Source organism: Zootoca vivipara, chromosome 4 (genome assembly GCF_965207765.1).
Source record: "Zootoca vivipara chromosome 4, rZooViv2.hap1.1, whole genome shotgun sequence".
In the NCBI taxonomy this organism is placed as follows: Eukaryota; Metazoa; Chordata; class Lepidosauria; order Squamata; family Lacertidae; genus Zootoca; species Zootoca vivipara.
The window spans coordinates 88,385,816-88,411,568 of NC_142587.1; the positions used below are offsets into that span (position 1 = coordinate 88,385,816).

Sequence of the window (25,753 nt, forward strand, 5' to 3'; positions counted from 1 at the left end):
AGGCCTGCCCTTAATGGGCATTCAGTTGTGTGAATGTGAGCCAGTTGTTAAGACTGTGTGACTAGGGCCTGAGAAACCCAGGTTCACATCTGGCCCTAACTTGGGTGACCTTAGACCACTCACAGCCTCCCAGGGTAGCCTACCTCACAGGATTGTTGTGAGGATAAAATGGGGAGGAGTAGAAGCATGCCCATCACCTTGAGTTTTGGGAAGAATGCTGGGATGTAAATAAAATAAATGCTACCGGTGGGTACCAGGAAGGTCAAGCTCCCTTTCTTCCCAGTTTTTGATTCATGTTGCTCCCACTGAACACACTGCTAAGACCGCGTTCATGGAAGACAATCTTACTTGGCTATGAGTGTTTGCCAAAGAAGAAGAAAGCTCCTTTTATTACAGTGAGCATTTTATAAGCAATTTCTGTGGTTTTAACAGGCTTTTTATTCTTGGCTGTTTTTACTGCAGCTGTGGGTGGCTGCCCCCCCCCCCAAACTTGCTATATTTTAAAGTATATTTTTATTTGGATGTGCCATGCTGCTTTGATTGCTTGGGCAAAATGCGAGATATAAATAATTTGAAAGGAGCAGAAGTATTTTTAGACCCCCGTTTGGTTTTCCTCTGCTCACAGGTTCCTTTTTGAAGTTGGTTCTGTGTTCAAATGTGCGGGGTGGACGTCAGATAAATAAATAAATAAATCTATCCACATTCTTCCGCTTTAACATTTCACGCGAAATGCCTTAATAAAGACCAGTGGGTGAGAGGAGACCAGAGACGAGTCAGGAATCTTAAAAAACAAAATAAAATCCCTGCATTTTTCTCCTCTTCCAAACCTCTCTGCCTAACACACCGCGATCGATCGCCTGCAAGTTTAAATCTTGGTGGGGAGCGCAAACGCGTTTTCCGCCGGAGGCTTCCCAGTAAAGAGACTTGGCGATGGCTCGCTTGGAACAACAAGGAAACCAGGAGGAGGCGAAGCTTGCCAGACCAGAGCAGGCGGCCGCTCAACGCAGCGCTGGACTCGCTTGGGCAGCGGGCGCAGGCGGCGCTCGCTCGGCAGAGGGCGTCCCGCTTGCGGCTTCGAGCGGAGCCGGGAGGAGCCTCGTGCGTTGCGCGCCTGGGCCGGGGAGGAGCTGCGCCACCGCCGCCGCTTCTGCCACGTCCGTCGGGCTGAGCCGAGCCGGGAAGCGGCTGGAGCGCCCGCACGTGCGCGCCGGTGGTGAGTCCAGGTGGGGCGGCAGGGCAGCCAAGTTGCAGAAGCGCGGAGATCTCCGGCCTCCTCTCCTCCTCCAAAAATTGGAAAACGAGCCAAAGACCGGCACCCGCATCCCCGATCGCCGCCTGTCCGGGACTTTCTTTCCCAGCTGTAGAGATTCTGCAGGCGGCGTAAGTCGTGGGGGGGAGCGCGTGTGCATGCTGGTTACTCACGAGTAGGACCCGCCCTGAGCCCAGCAGCGCACTTTGCGCCCTGCGTAAAAACAACCCGATTGCAGCCTCCCCAAGCCTTTGCGCCGAAGGAGGTCCAAGTCCGGGCCCCGGGAGGAGGGTGGGAGGATGAAAGTGCCGTCTGGGTTTGTAGCCCGAGACGACGTGGCGCACTTTACTCGAGAGTAGAAGGTTCGTCTGAACTCGTGCATGGGGCGCGCGCGTAGGATTTCACCCCGGTGTTTACTCGGCGGAGAGTTTCGCGGTACCGGCGGAGGGGGGGGGCTTCCAAGAAAAGCGTGCGTTAGGTAGGATTGAAGCTCCTTTTTTGGAGGGGAGAGCACTTTTGCAGGAAAAGTGGCGCGAGGCTTGAAAACGCGTGGAAATAGGGGGACAGAGAAGGAGTTGAGTGTGTTTGGGCGGGATGAGGCCTCTTTCGGGTTGCAAGGAAGGAGAGAGGCGGGAGTCCCGTTGGAAACTTTGCTAAGCAAAGGGAAGAGGCGTGTTTAAAGCTGGGAGGGGAGGAAAGGGTTAAAAGGGGGTCGCGGATCAAGTTGCTGCCCTGATCGCGACCCGGAGAGTAGTCCCTCCCCCCGTCCTTAAGTCAGTTTCCAGACGTGCAGCTGCTCGGCTTTGTAAGCGCCCTGGTAAGCGGATCGCCAAGAGACTAGTTGCTGTGTGGATCGAAATGGGGAGTCGTGCAGGCAGGCTGCAACTTCCTGCGCACTTGGCCAGGACTTCCCCATCTCCGATTGGGGGAGAGAGGAGGATCCGTACACGTAATGCCGCTTTGCTGCTGATCCGACAAGGAGCCATCCCTCTCTCCTTTCGACCCCCACCAGCTTGTTTTGGACTCTGCGCTGTTGCATGTCTGGGGCGATTTTCCCGGTCCCTTTTAAAGTAGGACTCTTTTTTGCGTTTGGGGGGAGCGGAGATCAGGACTGCACCTTGCATGGGCAGGGGCGTCTCATGGATGTTTTCCTCGGAAGCAAGCCCAGCTATTGTTCAGCGACATTTACGCCAAGTCGCAGTTGCAATCCTAAGCACCTTGTAAGATTTAGTGCAGTTTTGGGGAGCGGAACTTGAAACAAGAGAGGTGCCTGGACAGGGTGATGAATAGAGCAGCGCTGCATGAGACTCTGGGAGCGGCAGTTCTTTTAAAATTAAATTTAGCCTGGACCAAAGAATATGAGTAAAGGGGAAGAAGCCGCAGCGTAACAGCCCAATAAGTTGAGGTTAGTGGGAAATGTCGGGACGCCAAAGGCAGTTTTATAATTTTCTCTCCAGTGCCTGTGAAACGGGTGACATGTGTTGGGCACACATTTCTTCGGTTAATATTATGCTCAAGGTGTATGATTTTATTTATTGCATTTATATCCTGCTCTGTCTTCTGAGGAGGTCAAGGCAATGCATGTGGTTCCTACCATTTTATCCAAACAACAGCCCTGTGAGGTAGGCTACACTGGGAAAGAGTGACTGGTCTGAACTCTCACAGTGAGCTTTGTGGTTTAGGATGTGATCCTGTAAATGAGTGGGTTTGGGGTTGAGCCAGGAAGTTCCTGGCACAGCTGGGCTTTACGCAGGGATATATCTCTCCCCCCCCAATCCCAGCTCAGCTTAAGCTAGCTCCGAAAAAAGGGGGTGTTTGGGGATGTGAGGTGGTGTCAGGGACAGAGAGGGATCTTAGGCCAGGATCCCAAGACACTTCATCTTGGTCACATGACCTGGCAACCCCCATGTGGAGCTACTTTTGAAGGTAACTCAGAAACTACAATTACAGTACAGTCGTACCTCGGGTTGCGAACACCTTGGGTTACGAACAACTCGGGTTACGAACTGCGCAAACCCGGAAGTATTTTTGCCCCGCGCGCGTGCGCAGAAGCAGTGCGTGCGATTTGCGCATGCGCAAAGCGCGAAAATAGCACTTTGCGCATGCACAAAATGGTGGTTTGGGTTACAAACTTTTTGGGTTACGAACTGCGACCCGGAACGGATCGCGTTCGTAACCCGAGGTACCACTGTATCTGACTTTTAGAAGACATCTGGAGGCAACCCTGTATTGGGAAGTTTTTAATGTTTGATGTTTAGTTTTGTTTTTATATTATGTTGGAAGCCGCCCAGAGTAACTGGGGCAACTCAGTCAGATGTATTAGTAGTACGGTAGTAGTAGTAGTAGTAGTAGTAGTAGTAATTTTAAGCCAGCAAAAAGGGCAGTGTAACTCAAACACTATTTTAAAGGCTCATTTTCCTTCTGCCAGGCTCTGCCACCCCAAAGCAATCCCGCTGCTGAACGGAATTTGGATCTGGTATAACTTTACGCCACCTTAACTTCCACTGACTTGATTTACATTGTCCTACTGTGCAAAAAGGATTGTTTCCGTGGTGTGGATTTGAATATGGACATTGCCACCCTTTTTCGCCCCATCACATTTGCACACCAGAGAATCTGTTGTGGATGCACCCCACTTCTCTCCCACACCTACAGTGCAGGAAAAAAGTATTTGATTCCATGCTAAATTTGCCCGTTTGCCCTCTGACGAAGAAACGACCAGTCCATAATTTTAATGGTAGGTTTATTGTAGCTGTATTGTACCTACCATTAAAATTATGGACTGGTCATTTCTTCGTCAGAGGGCAAATGGGCAAATTTAGCAGGGGATCAAATCCTTTCCCCCCCGCACTGTAGACAGGTGCTGCAACCTGTTCTATTGGCTATAATGTCATGCTTCTTTCAAAGCTTTCCAGGTCAACTGGTAGGGGTACCAGGAGGGAAGTTACAGGTAGGTAGCCGTGTTGGTCTGAGTCGAAGCAAAATAAAAAAATTCCTTCAGTAGCACCTTAAAGACCAACTAAGTTTTTATTTTGGTATGAGCTTTCGTGTGCATGCACACTTCTTCAGATAAGTATTAGGGATGACCTCTGTGGTGGGCACATAGGTGCTGTGTTGGCAACCCCTTCTCTGAGCATTGCCCCGTTCTGGTTTGAAGGAGGGGAGCCTGCAGCTTGAAAAGGGACTTTTGTGCGTTCCCATTGACCTAAGAGTTATTTATAATATGCCACTTCCTGTGTTTTTGTACCAACATTATGTTTTTCAGTTGGGGAACTTGTATTGCATTGTGCTCAGGACTGGTTTCGTTTGGGGAGGTGGCAGCAGCCCCCCCCATCCCTCTTTGCACAGCCATGATGGAAGTTCCACCTGCCTCCTCTCCCTGTAGGCCAGGTGTGAGGAACCTTTGGCCTTCCAGTTGCTGCTGAACTCCCATCAGCCTCAGCTAAGCATGACCAACCAAACAGTCAGGGATGAAGGGCGCCCCACTTCCTTTTTCAACTGTGCTTTTCAGTAAAGCTTCCAATAAAACAAATGCAAGCTTCAAGGGGAAAAACATCAGCATCTGGAAAGCTGAACGTTCCCCATCCTTTGCTGAAAGGGTGGTGGTGGGACATTGCTTCTCCAGGTCCCTGTTTTCCAGGCTATGTGTGGTAGAGGCATGGGAGGCAGGCAAAGAGAATGTAAACCTGGCACCGAATACTTTATAAAGCTTTAAGTACAGGCCGGGCTCTGAGCTGCCAGCAGGAAGGAAGCTGACAAGCAGGGGCGTTCCAGAGATCTGGGAATGGTTGGCCAGGGAGCCAAGACGCAGCCTCTTTTCAGCATCTGAAGGGCTGCCATGCAGAAGGTGGAGCAGACTTTTGCTTCCTGTTGTTCGAGAGGGCAGGGCCAGGATCAGACGGCTAGAATGTCGTGTTTTTCAAGAAGACTTTTGGCTCCTGAAATTTGTTCTGATTGTGCAGATAAAATACCACTGGTAGAATTCTACAGGCTGTGTTGCAAGCGTGTGAAAACAGTCTGGATCCAAGGATCCCCAGGCATGCACCTCCAAATGGTGGAGACGTCAGGCGCCATATTGGGCATGTTCATTTGGTCGCAAGCGGCCGACAGCCAGGTGCAAAGTGTAGCTGGCACTGGGTGAATGACAATCGCTGCTCCAGATGTTTTGAACTTCTCGTGGCTGGTGCTGATGGGAACCGTAGTCCAAAACATCTGGAGGGCGCCACATGGATGATGTTCTAGAGCAGGCATGTCAAACCTGCAGCCCTCCAGATGTTTTGGCCTACAACTCCCATGATCCCTAGCTAGCAGGACCAGTGGTTGGGGAAGATGGGAATTGTAGTCCAAAACATCTGGAGGGCCGCAAGTTTGACATGCCTGTTCTAGAGCAAGGTGTGGCCGGGGTGCCTTTAGGACCAGTGTGAGTCTAAGGTTCTTGCCTCCCTTGCCCTGGTTTAATTGGACACCGGGCAGCTTGACAGCAGCACGTTACAATGATCCAGGATTTAATCAAACCCTCTTTTCTCACTTCCTTTTTTAATTTCAGTAATTCAGCTAGCACCCTGTGGGGCTCCACATTACAGAACGTGGAGAAAAAAACAGTGCCCTCGGATTCTTGGCTGCCGTCACTAACACAGATTGAAAACCCCACAATTTGCTAATGAGAATGGGGTGGGAGGGGGTGGGAAGCGGGCAAATCTAAGAGTGCAGGCAGGGGACTCCCTCCCAAAGACATTGACCTAGCTGCTGAATCCAGCACCCTTCGACATTTGGCGACCCGGGCAGTTGCACAACTGGCCCATGTGGGTGGTCTCACTCTCTTTAAATATTGCATGTAAGGGGAACTCTGTTGCTTCTATACATTTACTGAAGCATTGTGATCCTAAGGAGCTAATTATGGCTTGGAAGCAGAAGGAGAATTTTCAGCATTGCAACGGAGTCAGATCATTGGACCATTGTGCTCAGTGCTTCAGGGGTTTCCAGACTTTTAAGGTTTTTGGGCACCACCTCCTTTGTTCCCTTCTCTCCCTTCCCCCTTAAAGACAGAGAACGTGCTCCCTTTGCTTTTTCAAGAGCTCTGAGTATAAGATCCCGTAGAATTAACCTGAGCCTTGGAATGCACATAGTGTTGTAAAAGGAAGTGGGAAAGAGGGTCACTCTTCCAACTTCCTGTTTCAGCACTCTGTAATTTTCAAGGGAGGAAAAAAATGTAGCCACCTCATGGCCAAGGGGGCAGTGAGTTCTTCCAGCTGTTTTGGACTACACCTCTCATCAGGCCCATCCAGCATGGAGATTGTAGTTTAAAGCAACAATTGGACAGCCCCAGATTGGGAAAGACTGTTCTAGATGTTGGAGAACATCTAGATGTTGGAGAACATTGGTGGCAAAGCATTTTTCTTGCAAGCAGAAGGACCCAGGCTCATTCCTTGGCATCTTCAGCTGTGGCTGGGAATGTCCCTCTGCCTGAAACCCAGGAGAGTCGCTGCCAGTCAGTGTGGACAGTACTGAACCAGATGGACTAAAGGTCCAACTCTGTCTAAGCTAGCATCCTGTTTTTCCAGCCCAGTTGCTTATGATGAGGTTGCTAATCTAGCGAGCGTGCGTAGATCTGCTCTTTAGCTGTTTGGCGGTACAGTTGGCGTCCTCCGAAAATAGTTCTTAAGTGCTTTGAAGAGATTAAGCCGGGCGTACTTGGGAAAGAAAAAGAGAGCTCCATTGTTAAGCTTTAAGAATTAAATGTCCTAAACCACCAGAATTGTTGTAATTGAAAAGGAAAAGGGGGGTGGGGAGAGATCAGAAGGCTCGTATTAACACAGCCTACTAAAGAATGTCGGGGGATTATTAAAAGGAGAACCCTAATAATTGGCAAGATAATCCTCTCTGAATGTGAGCAGTGCAGCCTTGCCTGAGTTTCTAGGCACAGTTTTTCAGTTCGAAGGGGGCAAAGATGTGGATTGTTTACTGAGCCAAGTTTAATGTACAACTTTTCCTCCTTTTAAAAAATATTCCGAGTTTGACAGCTACCTGCACAAATGAAAAAAGAGCCCGTCTTTTTTTCTTTTTGGAAATCACACACTTCCTTAATATTAACAGATCTTACCCACCCGCCCCAATAATACTTTAGTTGTGCCAAAAGCCCATCACAAAGCGTAACATGTTAGGCGAACATGAGTCCTTGTGACCTTTAATGTCTGAAGGAGCTATATGCTCAGTAGCGTCAATTCCATCTGTTGTTGGATCCTTCCTTTGAACTGGAGGTTGATACTATCCAGGAGATTAAGTGTCTCTTGAACTCATAAACTTGAAAGATGTGGCTCAGTGCCTTAAATCTGAAAAGGAAATATGATTTGGTCCACTTGGGTTACACAGTGGCATAGGATTTGCCTTACACAACTTGCGGCCCATCAAGTTGAACGCAGCAGCTGTCTAGCATTTGCGGCCAGTCAAGTTGAATGCAGCAGCTGTCTAGCGTTGATTGCCAGGTATATGACATCTCCATCATCTGGAGGCATACCTGCCAAGTCCCGGACTGCAGAATCCGGGACCGGCAGCTGCGCGACACCGGAAGTTGCGTAGACGCAACTTCTGGTGTCACTCTGCCCATCTATGGGCACTAAAAATGGCCGAAGACGACACCGGAAGTCGTGTCTACGCATGTCCGGAAGTGCGTAGATGCAGCCTCCGGTGTCGCTCTGCCCATCTATGGGCACTGAAAGTCGCGTCTATGCACTTCCGGACATGCGTAGACGCGACTTCCGGCGCCGGCCATTTTCGGTGCCCATAGTTGGGCAAAGCAGGAAAAAAAGGCCGCCGGCAGGAGACTTTTAGGGAGAAAAACGGGAGACGAAGAGAAACGGGGGACCGATGGGAAATGGTACGTAAAAATGGGGGTTTCCCGGGGAAAACGGGGTACTTGGCAGCTATGTCTGGAGGTTCATGCGTACCAAGATCCTTGGATCTTGACTGTTCACACACACTAATACCACATCCTGTGGAATTCTGCCTGCGATGTTTTATCAGAATGAATTTCAGGAACCCAAATGTTTTTTTTTCTGTACTAAAAACGGGGAGTAGCTCTAACCTGCCCAGCCTTGTGCTTCTGTTGCCTTTGGATCACTGTGTGTTATTGAAGCATCAGAGAGGGAAGGCATAAGTGGAATGTGCCTGATCTACCCTCCCAGTCACTTAGTCGGGTGCTGCTTGTGTGTGCAAGAACCGTTATTGTGGTGGAATGAGCAAAACAAGATGTGGGCTAAGCAATGTAATTACTTTTCCAAACACTCAAGGCCCCGGTTAGCTTGCTGGCAGGAACATAACCTAGAAGTGTTTGTCATGCGTCAGGCTCCCAGACTGCGAAATGGGATCTTCTTGCCCGTAGATGAAAGAGGCATGCAAATGAGGTGCTGTGCTCAGGTAGACGCAATGAAGTGCAGTCTCTCCCCTTTGCTGTAGGCATCCCAGATAAGTACAATACCTGTGCTTCTGTAGCTGCCGTATTGGAGTAGCTGAAATCATTCTTCTGGGCTCTGTATCTACAATAGGGCGCCAGGCGTTGCAGCAAAGAGGTGTGTTCAGTGTTAGAAACTCAGGTATAGGTGCCAAAATGGCTCCTTTAACCAGAGTTACAGTCACCAAAACAGAACGTCTAGTTGCCATTTGGGGGCCAGGCGGCCTCGAAAGTCAATTTTTTCAATACGACTTTTGGGTTCCTGAAATTTGTTCTGATTGTGCAAATAAAACCTCACGGGTGGAATTCTGCGGGATGTGCTGCTAGTGAGTGAAAACGGCCCAGATCCAGGCAGGCAACTCCATTTGGTAGCCAAGCTCCAAACCCAAAGTCCTGTTTGGATGCATTTTGGCTTGCCTGCTGATGATATTGCTGATGTCTTTGCTCCTTCCGCTTCATGCCTCTTCTGGTTCTGCGGGACCAGGTGGGAGGGGAGCTTGTTACAGCAGGAAAGGGAGGCACCCTGTCTTCTTCACCAGCCGGACCTATCTCTGCTTCTTGGCCTCCCACCTCTCCTGTTTCCTTTTCTGCCTCTGTTGTAATAATAATTTATTATTTATACCCCACCTATCTGGCTGAGTTTTCTCAGCTCCTCTGGGCAGCTTCCAACAGAACATAAAATGCAATAATCTATTAAACATTAAAAGCTTCCCTAAACAGGGCTGCCTTCAGATGTCTGCTAAAAGTCTGGTAGTTGTTTTTCTCTTTGACATCTGGTGGGAGGGCATTCCACAAGGCGGGCGCCACTACCAAGAAGGCCCTCTGCCTGGTTCCCTGTAACTTGGCTTCTCGCAATGTGGGAACCGCCAGAAGGCCCTCGGCGCTGGACCTCAGTGTCCGGGCAGAACGATGGGGGTGGAGACGCTCCTTCAGGTAAACTGGGCCGAGACCGTTTAGGGCTTTAAAGGTCAGCACCAACACTTTGAATTGTGCTCAGGAACGTACTGGGAGCCAATGTAGGTCTTTCAGGACCAGTGTTATATGGTCTCGGCGGCCGCTCCCAGTCACCAGTCTAGCTGCCGCATTCTGGATTAGTTGTAGTTTCCGGGTCACCTTCAAAGGTAGCCCCACGTAGAGCGCATTGCAGTAGTCCAAGCAAGAGATAACTAGAGCGTGCACCACTCTGGCAAGACAGTCTGCGGGCAGGTAGGGTCTCAGCCTGCGTACCAGATGGTACAGCTGCCCTGGACACAGAATTGACCTGCGCCTCCATGGACAGCTGTGAGTCCAAAGGGACTCCCAGGCTGCACATCTGGTCCTTTAGGGGCACAATTACCCCATTCAGGACCAGGGAGTCCTCCACAGCTGCCCACCTCCTGTCCCCCACAAACAGTACTTCTGTCTTGTCAGGATCCGAACCTTCTTCCCATGGAGGTTTCCCAGCTGGTTCCTCCCAACATAATTCTGCGTCCAACCAGTCTGAGACAGTCAGGTGGTGAGTGCCATTAAAACATGGGGACCATTTTCCAGGCTGAGGGCCACATTCCTTTGTGGGCAACCTTCTCTAGAGGCCACATGCCAGAGATGGCCATGGCCAGGGAGGCCATAGTGGGCAGGGCAACAGGTGGGCCTCTTAGTTTAATCCCTGACTAAGGACAGTGGAACTCCTGCACAAGGCCTTCTGCTTGTGCAGTGGGGGCTTCCCCCCCATCCTCCCCTGCACCCCCCCCTGAAATTAGTTCTGGGGAGGATGCTGGAGAAATGCAGAGATCCAGGTGCGATCAGTATTATCAAAGCATCAGTGACAGGGTCGGGTCTCGTGGGTCAAGGAAAGAGATGTCTCTGTGAGATATCCGAAGCGTCTGGTGGATACTTCTTCACTTTAGAATGTAAGTAGAGTTCTGTGCTGGATCAGGCCAGAGGCCCACATTCTCCAAAATCCTGTTCTCACAGTGGCCAAGCAGGATCTTGGCGAAAGCAGGACACACTCTCTGTTCAGATTTCTTGGCCTGTAGCCGCTGGTAGACAAATTAAGCACGAAGTCTCGTGGCTCCCTTAAAAAACAAAATATCGAGACCAATGACCATCGCTACTGTAGCAAATTAGATAAGTTAATTAAGACCAACTTGGCCCAGTTCTTTCAGCCATCTGCAGCTTGCCCGCATCTCCGTAGCCATCTGGCTAACACATTTTGTTAATCCTTAACTCCTCTCCCCTGCCTTCTGTTTAGCGTGGATTGTAAACTCTCCGAGTGGGGACTGTCCAGAATGCGGTGCCTAGCAGTTGATTCGTATGATTAGACTTTGGGTAAAAGAGTCTGGCAATCCCCCCCTCCCTTGGGTCTCCCTATTTGTTTAGATTCAATCATTCCTCTCTGTGCAAGAACATTTCCCTCGGCACGTCACGGAGCTCCTTGCGTGCTGTTCTGGGATGCCGTGCCAAAACCAATTGTGCCGAGAGCTGTTGCGGTTGCCTGCAGCGCCGAGGGCTTCCAGAATGGCTTGATTTTATGAGTTATTTTGGAAATAAATTAGTCTCTCGATGGCTGTCATCATGCCTATAGCAAGAAGCGATTGCAGGAGAGCCATCAGAATGTTACGGACAGAGGAAGGGGCTTCTCCCCTAGGAATGCTGGGAACTGTAGTTTGTTAAGGGTGCCAAGAGTAGTCTGGGAGACCACCAATTGCGTCATGTGGCAGTGAGTGCTGTAGGTCACCTATCCATAATGTGAAAGGCACCCATTAAGTCCTGAGTCCATTGTCGACCAGCTTCAATGAGTGAACCAATTTTTTTTATGATTAGAGAACGGAGAAATAATTCCTGCACCCAGTGCCATTGTTAATCTTATAGATCTTTGCCATATCTCCTTTGGGACGCGTTCCCCCCCATTTTTTTAAAAAAGCTCACAGATGCTTTAGTCTTTCCCTTAGGGAAGGCGCTCCAATCTTTCTATCATTTTAGTTGCCCTTAGAACAACATCAGGAAGCTGCCTTAGAACATTGCCCCATCAAACTCTGTTCTGGACTGAACCAAAGTCAGCAATTCCTCTCTCTGTCCCCGTCCGTCCCCCGTCCCCCCGCTGCTAACAAACTTCATAGAACCAGCTGCTTGGAATTATCAAATAAATCCTTAATCTGCAGGCTTAAAAAGTTTCTTTCTAAACGGATAAGATTATCAGAGACTGGCAGGGAGGAGGGATAAACATAGCTGCCAAGTTTTCCCTTTTCTCGCGAGGAAGCCTATTCAGCATAATGGAAAATCCCTTAAAAAAAGGGATAACTTGGCAGCTATGGGGATAAATTCTGTGGCAGGTTTAAGCAAAGTACACGGGGACTGTGTGTGTGGGTGCATTCTGCAAAAAAAAAAAAAAAAGCCGTAAGGGAAATGCTTTAACATTCGTGGCAAGGTCCCAAGCAACAAGGCTGGAAAACATCGAAGTCTGAGGCTTTGAATAGCCACTAGCTGTTAATGTAAGTAGCTCTGGGATCTGTGGGCCAATGGTCTAATTCAGGCAACCTCAGCCCTCCATATATATGTTTTTGGCCTTCAACTCCCATGATCCCTAGCTAGCAGGAACAGTGGTCAGGGATGATGGGAATTGTAGTCTCAAAAGATCTGGAGGGCCGGGGTTTAGGAAGCCTGGTCTAACTTAAACTTAGGCAGAGCTGGTGCCCATATTTTAGACATACATCCTCTTATTGGTAAGTCTGCTGTGGAGTTTTGCATATACTGAAGATTCATGTATTGCAGGGGGTTGGACTAGAGCCGCTATTGTGACAAGGACCCCCATTAATTCCTAATCCTAAAATTAAAAAGTGAGAGCCAAATTAAGAGTCTTTTTATATTTTATATTTATACGTTTTTTACAGTTACAACAGAGTACTCCATCAGTATACAGTTAGTTTTAATTTTCAGTTCTTAATGAGATGAGTTAAATCTGTCCTTTGAGTCCATTATTTCTGAAATAATAGGTTCCAAACTTGAAACTTTCACTCTGAAATCCGACCGCATGTCGAGCCGATTCCTATATTTGTTTTTCATGAAACACATGGAAGAAAGGGGAAGAAAACACATGGAGGAGGGAGGGGAATGGAGAAGACAGGGTACCTGCGCAGTAGCGCACAAATGAAGCCGACGTGCGCAAAGCATCTTGGGGAGGTGAGCGTTAGTAGAATGCGTGTGCTGCCTCTTTGCAAAACAGTAGTTGCGTCTATGCACTTCTGGACATGCGTAGACGCGACTTCTGTTGCCGGCGCCGGCCATTTTCGGTGCCCATAGATGGGCAAAGCGACACCGGAAGTTGCGTCTACACACTTCTGGACATGCGTAGACGCAACTTCCATTGCCGCCGCCGGCCATTTTTGGTGCCCATAGATGGGCAAAGCGACACCGGAAGTTACGTCTACGCACTTCTGGACATGCGTAGACGCGACTTCCGTTGCCAGCGCCGGCCATTTTCGGTGCCCATAGATGGGCAAAGCGACACCGGAAGTTACATCTACGCACTTCTGGACATGCGTAGACGCGACTTCCGTTGCCAGCGCCGGCCATTTTCGGTGCCCATAGATGGGCAAAGCGACACCGGATGTTGCGTCTACGCAACTTCCGGTGTCACGCGGCTGCCAGTCCCAGATTTTGCAGTCCAGGACTTGGCAGGTATGCTTTCAACTCATGATATGAGTGATTCGAACCTGAGATCTCTTGCATGCAAACCAGGTCTTTTACCACTAAGCTACCGTACATGCATCTCCTTGCCTGAGATCCTTCTGAAATATCTTGAATGCCTTTCAGTGTGGATTAAATTGTTTCCCCGCTCAGTTTTCTTATAAAATTCCATTTTCTGCCTGCTAATTGTATTCCCCCCTCGCTCCCCGCCTTGGTTTCATGTTAAGTTGTCCCCCTTTCCCAAGTGCTGCCTATTAGCCAGCCTTGCTCATTTTTTTTTGAAACTGCTAATCTCACGGTTTCTGCTGCTCCCGCCCAGCATAGACTCTCCCCGTCTTAATTTTGTTTAGACTTCGATTTTAGACTTCGATTTCTTGCCTTTCATCTCCTTTATATATATATATTTCAACCCTCCCTCCCACTTTCAACTTCCATCCTCCCAGGGAAGGCGCTTGTAACTCTTTGCTTTTAGCGAAACTCATTTGCATTCTTGAGACTCATTGTTTATGGCAGAGGACTAGTAATTTCCGAATAAAGCTTTTCTTTTTCTCTCCCTCCCCCGACACCTCGCGCCCTCCAAAGGCTTTGCTCAAATTTTTCTCTGTTTGCACAAAGAAATTGCAAAGAATAAAGAGCGGTACCAGATTTTATTTATCTTATTTTCAAAAGGGTGAGGAGGAGGAGGAGGAGGAGAAGCGATCTTCCGCCTCAATCAATGTGCTGGAAGCTTTGTCACTGGGAAAGTAGGATTCCGTCTGCTCCCCAACTGATTTGATAGGGGTGGGAGCAGTGTAGGAATCTTTCCCCCAGTTTTGGGTTCCGTGTTTTTATCCCGAGTTTGGGTTTGGAGAGTGGTGAAAGTTTTGGTTTAGAGAGTGGTAAAATTTGGGATAATTGATGTAATCGCGTCTTTCCCTATTTTGAAGTCAATAGTTGTTTACTTTTATCTTCTACCATATTTGGTCTCATATTTGGCATTTTTGCAATGTGTGTATGAAAAAGTGGAGTTCCTATATTAATACGAGCCCAATCTCTTTGTCAGGGAGCGGCTGCGTGCTTCTTGGCCCTTTCCAGTTCCTACTCACCAGGGGAATTTAGAGAAGCAGAATGCAATTACCGGAGTTGAATTGTAGGCAATCATTGATCAATAGGTGTTTTCCTTATAATCAGTCAGATTCTCTTACTTGCCTTAGTCTTGTGTAGCTCAGTCAGTGACAGGCTCCAGCGACGGGGCAATCAAATTGCAATCTTGTGAACTCCACTGTCTGTGCCACTCGCTAGCTTTAACATCTTCAAGCGCCTAAGGTGGGAAAAGGTTTGTTTTGCTGGGCTGATTCATACCCCAGTTGCTTGTTTGCAAGCATGATGCAGAGGTGCATGTTTCTGAACATGTGGCAGTTGTGCTTTTGGCATTAGTGATTTCTGGTGCATGGCCACAAGCCTGCTTGAGAGGCACACTTCCCCTTAGTTGGATACAGTCATACCTCAGTTTAAATACCCTGTTTCTCATATTTTAAGACATACCCATAAAATAAGCCATAGCAGGATTTTTAAGCATTCAAGGAATATAAGCCATACCCCGAAAATAAGACATAGTGATAGGCGCAGCAGCAATGCCGGACGCGGCAGGAGGAGGAGGAAAAAAATAAGACATCCCTTGAAAATAAGCCATAGTGTGTTTTTTTGAGGAAAAAATAAATATAAGACATGTCTTATAATATGAGAAACACGGTACGCTTCAGTTTGAGTACTTTCAGTTTAAGTACTCTGTGGACGCGTCTGGAATGGATTAATCCACTTTCCATTACTTTCAATGGGAAAGTTCGCTTCAGGTTAAGTACGCTTCAGGTTAAGTACGCTTCAGTTTAAGTACTCCGTGGACCGTCTGGAACGGATTAACCCACTTTCCATTACTTTCAGTGGGAAAGTTTGCCTCAGGTTAAGTACGCTTCAGGTTAAGTACAGACTTCCGGAATCAATTGGGTACTTAAACCGAGGTACCACTGTATTTTCTGGTGTGGAATGTATGAATAAAGTGGACATTCCTGCCGCTCTAAAAGTACAGATTCATACTTGTGGCAGAGTGGCCATGTTTGCACAGCAGAATAAACCAGGTTGCTGGCTAACCATGGTTTACTGGTTATGAGCAAACATACAGGCAGTGTTAGAAACTGGGATAGAAAAGCTAGGAGCCAAATGGCTCCTGGGAGCTGGGCTGTGGCCAAAACAGAATGTCTAGTCGCCAATTTTTTTGGGGGGGGGGGGAGGCAGCAACACTTTTAATTTATTATTTTGATAAGCATGAACTAATACGCAATTCACATAAGTGATACATTGTTAATATCACATTTTAAACAGCATTTGTTAATATATGTTTAATTTGGTGTTTGCAATAAAAATATTGGTACCCTACTTCAGTTTTCAAAACACTCTTACTCTTTATTGTTAAACTCAAACATATTGTCTATCCTTAACATATACTTTGAGGCTTCAGAGCACATACATTTCAGTAATCCTTGAGTGTCCGCCAGGCACAAAAAATGGCACCCTGACTTTCGGAGGTTCTCGCAAATGGAGAATCTTTGGGCGTGAAATGTGCCTGGCGCCCTGCTAATTTCAAACCCTGCCTACTGGTGGACCCTGCTTGGCTCTTCCTGTGGCAGAAGTGTAATAAACTGACAATGGATAGCTCAGTGAGTGGAGCATGAGACTCTTAATCTCAGGGTTGTGGGTTTGAGCCCCACATAGGGCAAAAAGATTCCTGCATCGCAGGGGGTTGGACTAGATGATCCTTGTGGTCTTTTCCTACTCTGCAGTTCTATGATTCTATGCAGGAAGCCACGAATAAGGTTGGTTTCCTTTGATGTCTGAGCCTAGGAACGTTGTTTGTTGCTCCCTTTAAAAAAAAAACAGGATCGCTATCCAGCCTTATACCATTCTAGTTCACAACAAATGATGATAAACCCTAGTTTATTGTGGTCCGTGAACATGGCAGTGTCTGTCTCTCCATGAAACGGATGCCAGTTGCAAATACAATATTGGACAAACTTGGTTGCCTCTGATTAAAAAAAACATTTAATAATTAATGTTTCTCAGGTAATTACCCCTTTGCTGTTGTCCCTGGATTTTTGCACCTATTTCAAGAAAAGCATTCTACATTTAAGCCACATTAACAGTGTAGGGAGGTAAAATAAAATTAACATGGGGTACTTCTTTTGAAAGCTTCATTTACAGATTACAAGCTGAATTAATACGCCAAATTAGATAACTCATTAGGGCATCAGAACATTTTCCAATATAAATGGAAAATTGTCCAATGCAAATTGCCCTAATTTGCAGAGAAGACTTTCAATTTGATTTGTGATTTTTTTTTGGTTGAAAACCCATATTGTTTCCTACCTCCCTAGAATAAGGTCACAGCCACCCCATGTTTTTTTAAACACTCTTATGCCACTTTTAACAATCATGGGGGGGGGGATTTTGCCTAGCCACCCCCGTCATTGTAAATCCTTTGCAAGGACTTCTGCTTGTGCAATGTGACTTCCCCCTTCTCCTTTGCATGTGGCCCTTGCACCCCTGAAATTAGCTCAGTGGGGTCAGAGGAACCCCCAGAACAGCATATGGGTGGGGAAGGGGAGAGGGTACCATTCCCTTTGGCAAGCTGGAATCATGCAGGTGGAACATGGGCTCCCCCCGAAGTTGGGAGAGCGTTTCTGCAATCAGGTCCTCCTTGCAGGTTTCCCAGTGTTCGAAACCTGCCGGGCGCACTTTGCACCTCTGGCTATCAGGCACTTGCGACCAAGTGAAGATGCCCAGGTGCTAGGATGGCGCCTGACGTCTCCACCCTCTGGAGGTGCATGCCTGGGGATCATTGGGTATTGGCTGTCTTCACACACTAGCAGCGCATCCTGTAGAATTCCACCTGTTAGGTTTTTATCTGCGCAATCAAAATGAATTTCAGGAACGGAAAAGTTGCATTGAAAAATGCTGGTTTCAGGTCCTCTGGCCCCCCCGAATAGCAACTAGGCATTCCGTTTTGGCGACTGTAACCCTGGTTTAAGGAGCCCCTTGGCTTATAGATCTGAGCTTCTAACGCTGCCTATGGCGAGCCTGCAAGAAGGACTCGAAGACAAGGACACTCCCTCCTCCTGAAGTTTGCAGTAACAGAACCTTAAAGTCGGCTGGGGAGCAAGTTGGCAGCAGCTTCAGGAAAGGTGTTACATGTGTGTGAGCGGGTCATAGAACCACAGAATTGTAGAGGGACCGGGGGGTCATCCAGTCCAACCCTCTGCAATCTTTTTGCCCAACGTGGGGTTGGAACCCACGACCCTAAGATTAAGAGCCTTGTGCTCTACCAACTGAGCTCTTCTGCAGTAAGTAGCCCAGCTGTGGCATTCTGCCCTGGTTGCAGTTCCCAAACCAAATCGACAAGGGCAAGCTTCACACAGAGATCAGTTGCGTTGAGTGATCTGTGGCTTATCTTGTAAGAACACTAGATTGAGAGAAACACTTTCTCTGGGAGAAAAGGCGGCCTTTGGTCCTGCCAGGCACAAGCTTGAGCGGTCAAGTGATAACTTGTGCAATGGGTTTCAGATCATTTGGTCTGTTCGTTGAGACTCTGTTCAGCTGTTATCGACCTTCCCTTCAGCCAAAACTCTTGAGTTTAGTGCGGAAATAAAGGAGGGGAGATGGTGTTGTCTGTTGTATTACGATGACACAGCTGGGTGAATCGCTAGAAGATGAAACTTTCAAAGTTTCACCAGCGCTTGCAACAGAGAGAATGTTGTTTCTTCTGCTGCAATGAGCCTTGAAATGCCAATTGCCTAGTAAAATGAAATAAAGAGGTAGAATTCGTATCGTATACAAAATAAGAAACACTTGAATGTGGGCTCCTTTTTAAATAAGATTTGTGAAGAGGATTTGTGTCTTGACCAAACATTTATATAGAGTATTCATTAACTGCTTCTTATTGAAAGAATGCGGAGTGGGGTACAAAAGCATGAATAAAAAATACCCCCCCTCTGGAGCATATTAATGTAATTTAAAACCAGCAAATAACTTTTAACAAAGTGCAAGAAGACAAAAGCAAATTAAAAATGGAAAAAAAAAATCTTAAAGTGAAAAATTGGGCAAACAACTAAGGGCAGTATTCAACTAAATTATTGCATTAGTAGGGCGAGTACTAGGGATGCGGGTGGCGCTGTGGGTTAAACCACAGAGCCTAGGGGCTTGCCGATCAGAAGGTTGGCGGTTCGTATCCCCGCAACGGGGTGAGCTCCCGTTGCGCAGTCCCAGCTCCTGCCAACCTAGCAGTTTGAAAGCACGTCAAAATGCAAGTAGATAAAAAGGTACCACTCTGGCAGGAAGGTAAATGGCGTTTCCATATGCTGCTCTGGTTCGCCAGAAGCGGCTTTGTCATGCTGGCCACATGACCTGGAAGCTGTACGCCGGCTCCCTTGGCCAGTTACGCGAGATGAGCGCCGCAACCCCAGAGTCAGTCACGACTGGACCTAATGGTCAGGGGTCCCTTTACCTTTAGGGCGAGTACTAACACTTGTGTAAGAGGATTCCCCCCTCCAAAGAATCATGGGAAGTGTAGTTTTCCCCTCACAGAGCTACAATTCCCAGCACCCTTTACAAACTGCAGTTCCCAGGATCCTTTGCAGGAAAGCTACACACTTTAAATGCACGGGTGCATATGCGGCTGTGGGTTGCTAATCTGGAGCAACAGCTAGAAGACTGCTTTTTCCTTCGTTCTGGCAAGGCCAGCCCTAACAGTAGGTCGAATGAGGCACCTTGGGCGGCGATTGCAGGAGGGGAGAAGCACAGGTGAGGGGTGGTGTGTATGTGTTACAGGCAACACATCTACACACACTTGAAAACAGATGAAACAGACACAAAAAGCAAGCAGCATCCCTTAAAACAGGTAACCCTTCCCCCCCAAAAAGAATGCAGTTATAGAAAAATGAGAGGGACAGTCGGAACTGGAGGGTGCCATGGTGTTTTGTTTTGCAAGTGGGATTTATGGACACCCCTCCCCCGGGCTGGTGGCTGTTTTTTTTTGCTGAAAAGCACCTTAATTTAGAACGCTGGCTCCCTGTGTCGGAAAACCTCATCAGTATACACTGGGCAACTGAAATCGCCACAGGAGCCTGGGATAAGCCTGTCCTCCTTTAACTCCAGAACAGTGCCCATGATTAATATTTATACGGAATGCTTTCATGTTTCCACAGCGAAATTGTCTTTCTATCAAAGGAAGTGGTGACTTTTCCCTGTTGAATCTGGGGGGGAACAGGGGGGAACAGGGGGGTGGAGAAGGGAATAGATCCATATATATATAGTTTTCTGTATCTGAGACAGACATCAAGCCAGGGAGGGGGAAAACACACACACACACACACACACACACACACACACACACACACACACACCAGGCTTTTCTCTAATTTGGTGTTTCATTTTGTGAAATTGCCTATGCGGAGAAAAATAAAGCATTTACATGTATATGAACCAATGTTCACCAGCTCTTGGAAGGATGCCAGCTCTCCCTGGGCCCCAAGAATGCTCTACACACCGAATGAGCAATAATCTACCGTTGTCAGTCCTGATTTATGGAGGGCTAGGCGAGAGCAAGTGTTTGCCGGCTCAAGTCGCCCCGCGCTCGGCACGTCATCTCTGCAATGCTGGCTTTCAAAAGTAGGAACTGGGAAAGACCCGGTAGGAACTGGAAAAGACCCGGATATACTTCCGAGGAGCCAAGAGGTAGTTAGGGAGAATGATTTCACATGTGCATGTGCATAACGCAACAAGATGTAACTGCGTGCAAATTGCCGCTTGCTTGGAACAGCTTTGCGCCTTTTGTTTGTGTTATTTCGTGTGCTTTGGGGGGTACGGATGCTTTTTTGAGCAGGGGAGAGCAGCAGCCGCCAGGCTCGCAGGATCTTACCTGAGCCAGGTAAGACAGGTGCTCAGCATCAAAGAACCCGGAGCCCAGGAATTCCTTTTGAGGACCAGAACTGAACTCGCAGTCCTTTCTACACAAAAACCCGCTCCTGTCCTGGCCAGAGCTTTCTCCATCTCAGCTGAATAATTGGAGGAAGTGGTATTGTTTTTGTTGTGGAATCAGGTCCTTGCCAGCCTACTTCAAATCGCCCAGAGTTCCTAACCTACCTTCTGTTTTAAAATGTGTTCCGAAAGCTGTGACTCATAGCCTGTGATAGTCATGATATTCAAAATCTGCCTTCAGTAGCTATTTTCACACATTCAGGATGTCACTTGTGGATAGTTTTTGCGTAATAAGCTGACACGTGTGATGACTTGCCCTTAGAAATAAGTTCTGTTGGAATTTTAATTATGTTTCCTTTGTTTGCAATATCTCCTTTTTTGGGTGTTCAGTCCCCAAAATCCCTTTGTTGTCTTTCAATTATAAACATATATAAACACACACACACACACACACACACACACACACACACCATTTAATACACACCCAGAAGGAAAACAGAAATTTGATTCAGATCAAATGCCTGGCAGAATAGTAAACCTGCCCCAAAACCATCAAGGATGAAGCTAGCTGGAGCTTGCGAGGAAGGGAGTTGGACCATCTTGGGTACCACAACAGAACAGGCCCTGTTCTAAGTTTCTGCCCACTGTGCCTCTGAAATCAACAGCAAAAGCCTCAAATGAGGGATGCAGTGGGTAGGAAAGCTCATAGGAGAGGAGAAGTGGTCCTTCGGATATCCTGTTTCCAAGCCGTTTAGGGATTTGTGGATTGTAACCAGTGCTTTGAGGTGTTCTTGGAAACGAACTGAAAGCCAGTGGTGTGTTGAACAAAACTGGATCAATACACTGCAGCCAGTGCTGTTTTTCAAGAAAACACAGGTGCCAGAACTCACCGCGAAGTTGTTGCAAATAAGCTGGTGGGCAACTTGGGGCAGACCTTGAACAGATGCTGATTTGACAACAGCCACGTTCACTGCCTACGGAGGTGCTAAAAACTACGGCAAGCTGCCTCCCTAGCTGGTTTGGGAGTCGCCCCTGGTTCTGGTGAAGGCCAAATCTATGCGCCCCCGACTCATTCTCTCAGATTCGGGCGGATGGCTAGGGCAGCTCAGAATGGCCATTGTGCAAGTGCGCATACATGGAACAGTCGAGGCCTGGCTGGAAAGCTTCAAGCCCGCCACTGCTACATTGGAAGACGGATGGAAGAAAAGGAAATATGAGTTGGCCCCGTCCTGTAGCTTGGAAAGGAGCAGCCAGGAGCGAAGTGGAGTCCTAGATCTTGAAAAAGTGTAGACTTGCACACGCTGCCCGTTTTGACCTGGGGTGTTTGTTTTGGGCTTCTCAGAAGTATGTAAAGGCAAGAAGAGGATGGGGGAAGCACCTGCCTGCAATGGCACCCACCTGTCAGGTGCCGCGACTGCGTTTTGGTGCGCTCCGGCTGGAAAAAAGCAGTGGTTGCGTCTGCCCCATTTTGCACTGAGCCTAGCCCTGTGACTGAGCGCATGCTGTAGTAATCCAATCTGGATGTGACCTGGAAATGATGAAAGCCTTCAGTGTTAGCTGCAGGATAATTTTTTAAAAGTTATTTTTATTAGTTTTTCAAGAGGAAATACAAAATAGAAATAGAAAAACACGCAAGAAAAAAGAAAAATACAACAAAAACAAATAGCATAGAATAAAAAAGAACAAAAATTCCATATATCATTTACTATTATAATTCTTGTATCAGTGACTTCCTCCTTCCCCCAATCCACGTTTCTACTAGTAACCATTTCAGCGCTCACGTTTTCAACAGTCTTCACATTTTCTAATACCAAACTTCTTATAACAGTTATCAACCCGATTCTTATTTTAAATCTATGCATTTATATATTAACTCTTATACTCTAGAAATCACAAATCTTGCTCCTTATTTCTTTAAACTATTGCTTCTATAGCGTCTTTGTACTTCCACAACCTTTATTGTCCATTCTTTAACTTATAATTCTTTTCCAAATGTATCTTAAATTTCGTCCAATCTTCTTCCACCATCTCCTTTCCCTTTTCGCGGATTCTCCCAGTCAGTTCAGACAGTTCCATATATTCCATCAACTTCATCTAGCTGCAGGATAATTTTGATCAGGTGAAATACTGGCACACACAACTCTGACTTTTGCCTGCTTTTCCACTTGAGTAGAGGAACAAGCTGTAGCCAACTAGAGATGTCAAGCACTTCCTTAACATGTTGTTGGAAAGAGTTCACAAATGATGGGTGGGACATCATCATCAATCATCATTATTCCCCCCTTTCCAAATACATTTGCTGTGCAAGAACCTATTGATTTGGATTTTTTTATTTTTTATTTTTTAGAAAGCATATTGGTACTCCCTCCTGGGTGGCAATTGCAGCCCTTTCAGATAACCACACTATCCGAAAGCAGCTTGCTTTTTAGCACGTTGCCACAGAGAGCCAGATCAGAAATGTGTACTGTTCAGGCATGCATCTGCATGCGTGATGCAGAAGACCTATTGCATTTAAAAAAGGAGAAGAGCAGCCGCCCTCATTTCCATGCCTGAAGCCAATTGGATGGAGCTGTTCTGATGCCTCTTCCCTATCAAGCACAGGATTCCATCTGGAAATTCCAGTCCTGGCAACAGATTCCCTCAGCAACCAACTATCCGTAGCTCAGTCTTTTTTGCACCAGAGAACCGCATCCGTTAAGCGCCTCTTCATTCAAATTCAGGACAAATCAGTCGCGCAGGCCTCATGTTCGCTGTAGGTCAGTCTCTATCTGCCTTTATATCACTGTATTTGGCAGGGTTTGAGGTATTCCCTGTGCCAGGTAGCTCGAGCCCTTGACACAAGCACCCGAGGAACTAAAAATAATATTTCCCTTAACCTCGATATATAACCGGTTTGCAAGGCAAGGTTGAGGTTCTATATCTGGCGCAGCGGTTGAAGCCGCGAAGCTTTTGGAAGACACGCTAGCCCAAGGAAGATGTTTCCTGTCAGCCTTCGCTTAGCCTTGAAGCTCTGGGGATTTATAGCAGAGAAGAAGCGCTTAATAAATGCGCCCTTGTTTTTTCCTTATAACGAGGATTGTGCCAGAATAGTAGAAATGAGAAAAATCGCCGCAGGCCGTGAAGTGATTCAAGTGGGATGCTGTGAGAAAGCAGAGCAGAAATCCTTAGGTCAGCTGTGGGAAACTTTGTCCCTCCGGATATTGCTGAACTATAACTCCCATCAGGCTTGGCAAGCATGGCCAATGGTCAGGGATGATGGGAGCTGTAGTTCAGCAGCATCCAGAGAAACAAAGGTCCCCCGTGCCTTCCTTAGAGATTAAGAGGCCTGGAGATGTTTTGTTGCATTCAAGGAATGGTGTGGAACCAACGATGCGCTCCTCCAAAGCTGCATTAGTGCTGGGTTTGCCAAACTTGCGTCTCCAGCTGCTTTTGGACTATAAGTCCCATCACCCCTAGCTAGCAGGACCAGGGATTAGGGGAATTGTAGTCCAAAAACACTTTTAATGACCTTAACATACACATGCAAGATATGCCTTAGATTAGGAGCAGCCTAGACAGGCCTAGAACTCCCACCACCCTCTTACCAGTGGGAGTTGTAGTCCGAAACGCCTGGCGGACAGTCGGGTTGGCAAAAGCTGGCTCAATATCTGTGAGCCAAGGAGTCGTTGCTGCGCCGCAGCCAGTGGGAGGTAATTTTCTTTCATCGGTACAGCGACAGGGTGGACAGAAGAATGAGCTGCGGGATTTTGTTCCAAGCCTCCTGTTGTTCTTATTAAAGGGCAATTATGTCTCTGCCTTACCTGTCTGTCTATACCAGGCAGAGTCCTGCTGCTTGCTTATTTCTTCTTCTGAGAAAAAGACCGTTGCAAGGAATGAATTTCAGCAAAGGGGATTCGGTTTCAGTTTTGGGGTTTTTTTTGTTTGTTCTGTGCTGTCTTTATGTGTAGGATTAAGGGAGACTGGCAGGGATTTGATTGGCCACCTCCCCCTTTTCTCTCTCCCGGTGGGAGCCCCCCCCAAAAAATCTGTTCTGGGCTGGCGGATCCCCTAATCCTCTGGAGCAGATTTGTGGGGCAGGGGAGAAGAGAGTAAGAAAGAAAATCTTGTTGCACAGGTGGAGGTCTGTACACCTGTTGACGTGGTTGGAAACAACCCTACTCCAGCCTAATGTCTTTCATTAGTTCTGATGCTCAAGCGGAGCAATAGCACAAGGTACCACTCACTGCTGCCCATATAATAATAGTGACAATAACAATAATATTTATACCCCGCCCATCTGGCTGGGTTTCCCCAGCCACTCTGGGCGGCTTCCAGCACGTATAATAAAATGTCAAACCCAGAGACCCAGCTCTCTTTCCCAGGTCAATGATGCTTAGAGCCAAGCTACACATGATGTATCTAAAGCAGGCATAGGCAAACTCCGGCCCTCCAGATGTTTGGGATTACAACTCCCATCATCCCTAGCTAACAGGACCCTTGGTCAGGGATGATGGAAATTGTAGTCCCAAACATCTGGAGGGCCGGAGTTTGCCTATGCCTGATCTAAAGCAGGGCTTCCCAAACTTGGATCTCCAGCTGCTTTTCGACTACATCTCCCATCATCCCTAGCTAGCAGGGTCAGGGGTGATGGGACTTGTAGTCCAAAAACAGCTGGAGACCCAAGTTTGGGAAACCCTGATCTAAGGTGTAATATATGTGCAACCTGCTCTGTCTGTCTAATAATGTGTGGAACTGGTAATTAACAGAATCCAAGCAGGTGTGGAAGGGGAAATTTAAGCCCAGGGGTCAGCAAACTTTTTCAGCAGGGGGCCGGTTCACTGTCCCTCAGACCTTGTGGGGGGCCGGACTATATTTTGAAAAAAAAATATGAACGAATTCCTATACCCCACAAATAACCCAGAGATGCATTTTAAATAAAAGGACACATTCAACTCATGTAAAAACACCAGGCAGGCCCCACAAATAACCCAGAGATGCATTTTAAATAAAAGGACACATTCTACTCATGTAAAAACATGCTGATTCCCGGACCGTCCGAGGGCCGGATTTATGAGGTGATTGGGCCGCATCCGGCCCCCGGGCCTTAGTTTGGGGGACCCCTGTTTAAGCCCCTGCCCTCCACACCTGCTCTGTTCCCATTTATTATCAGCATCCTTACATGCATTTATAAAAACTAAACAAAAAAACACATCCTGTGTATTTCCAGCCTTTAATGTTGCATTACTTTCCTGCTGATAAATTGGCTGCTTAATTTGCTTTAAAACCAAACAAACACTTTTATTAGGTCCTTTCCACACAGGCTCGGGTCAGGGGAGAAAGATGAGCTTCACCTCTTCCTCCTTAATAAAGCTAAACCACAACATCTCCCCTGCCAATCTTGACAAGCT

General features: G+C 47.4%; 1 protein-coding gene across 1 annotated transcript in view; it reads left to right on the forward strand.

Annotated features, from left to right (window-relative positions):
- The first annotated feature begins 915 nt into the window (after positions 1-915).
- The window catches only part of LOC148686039 (uncharacterized), a 46,081-nt gene continuing 21,243 nt past the window's right edge, over positions 916-25,753 (forward strand). Inside the window, exon 1 of the mRNA XM_088668415.1 lies at positions 916-1,380. Within this exon, the coding sequence (XP_088524541.1) occupies positions 931-1,380 (450 nt within the window). The 5' untranslated portion in view covers positions 916-930. The remainder of the gene's footprint in view (positions 1,381-25,753) is intronic.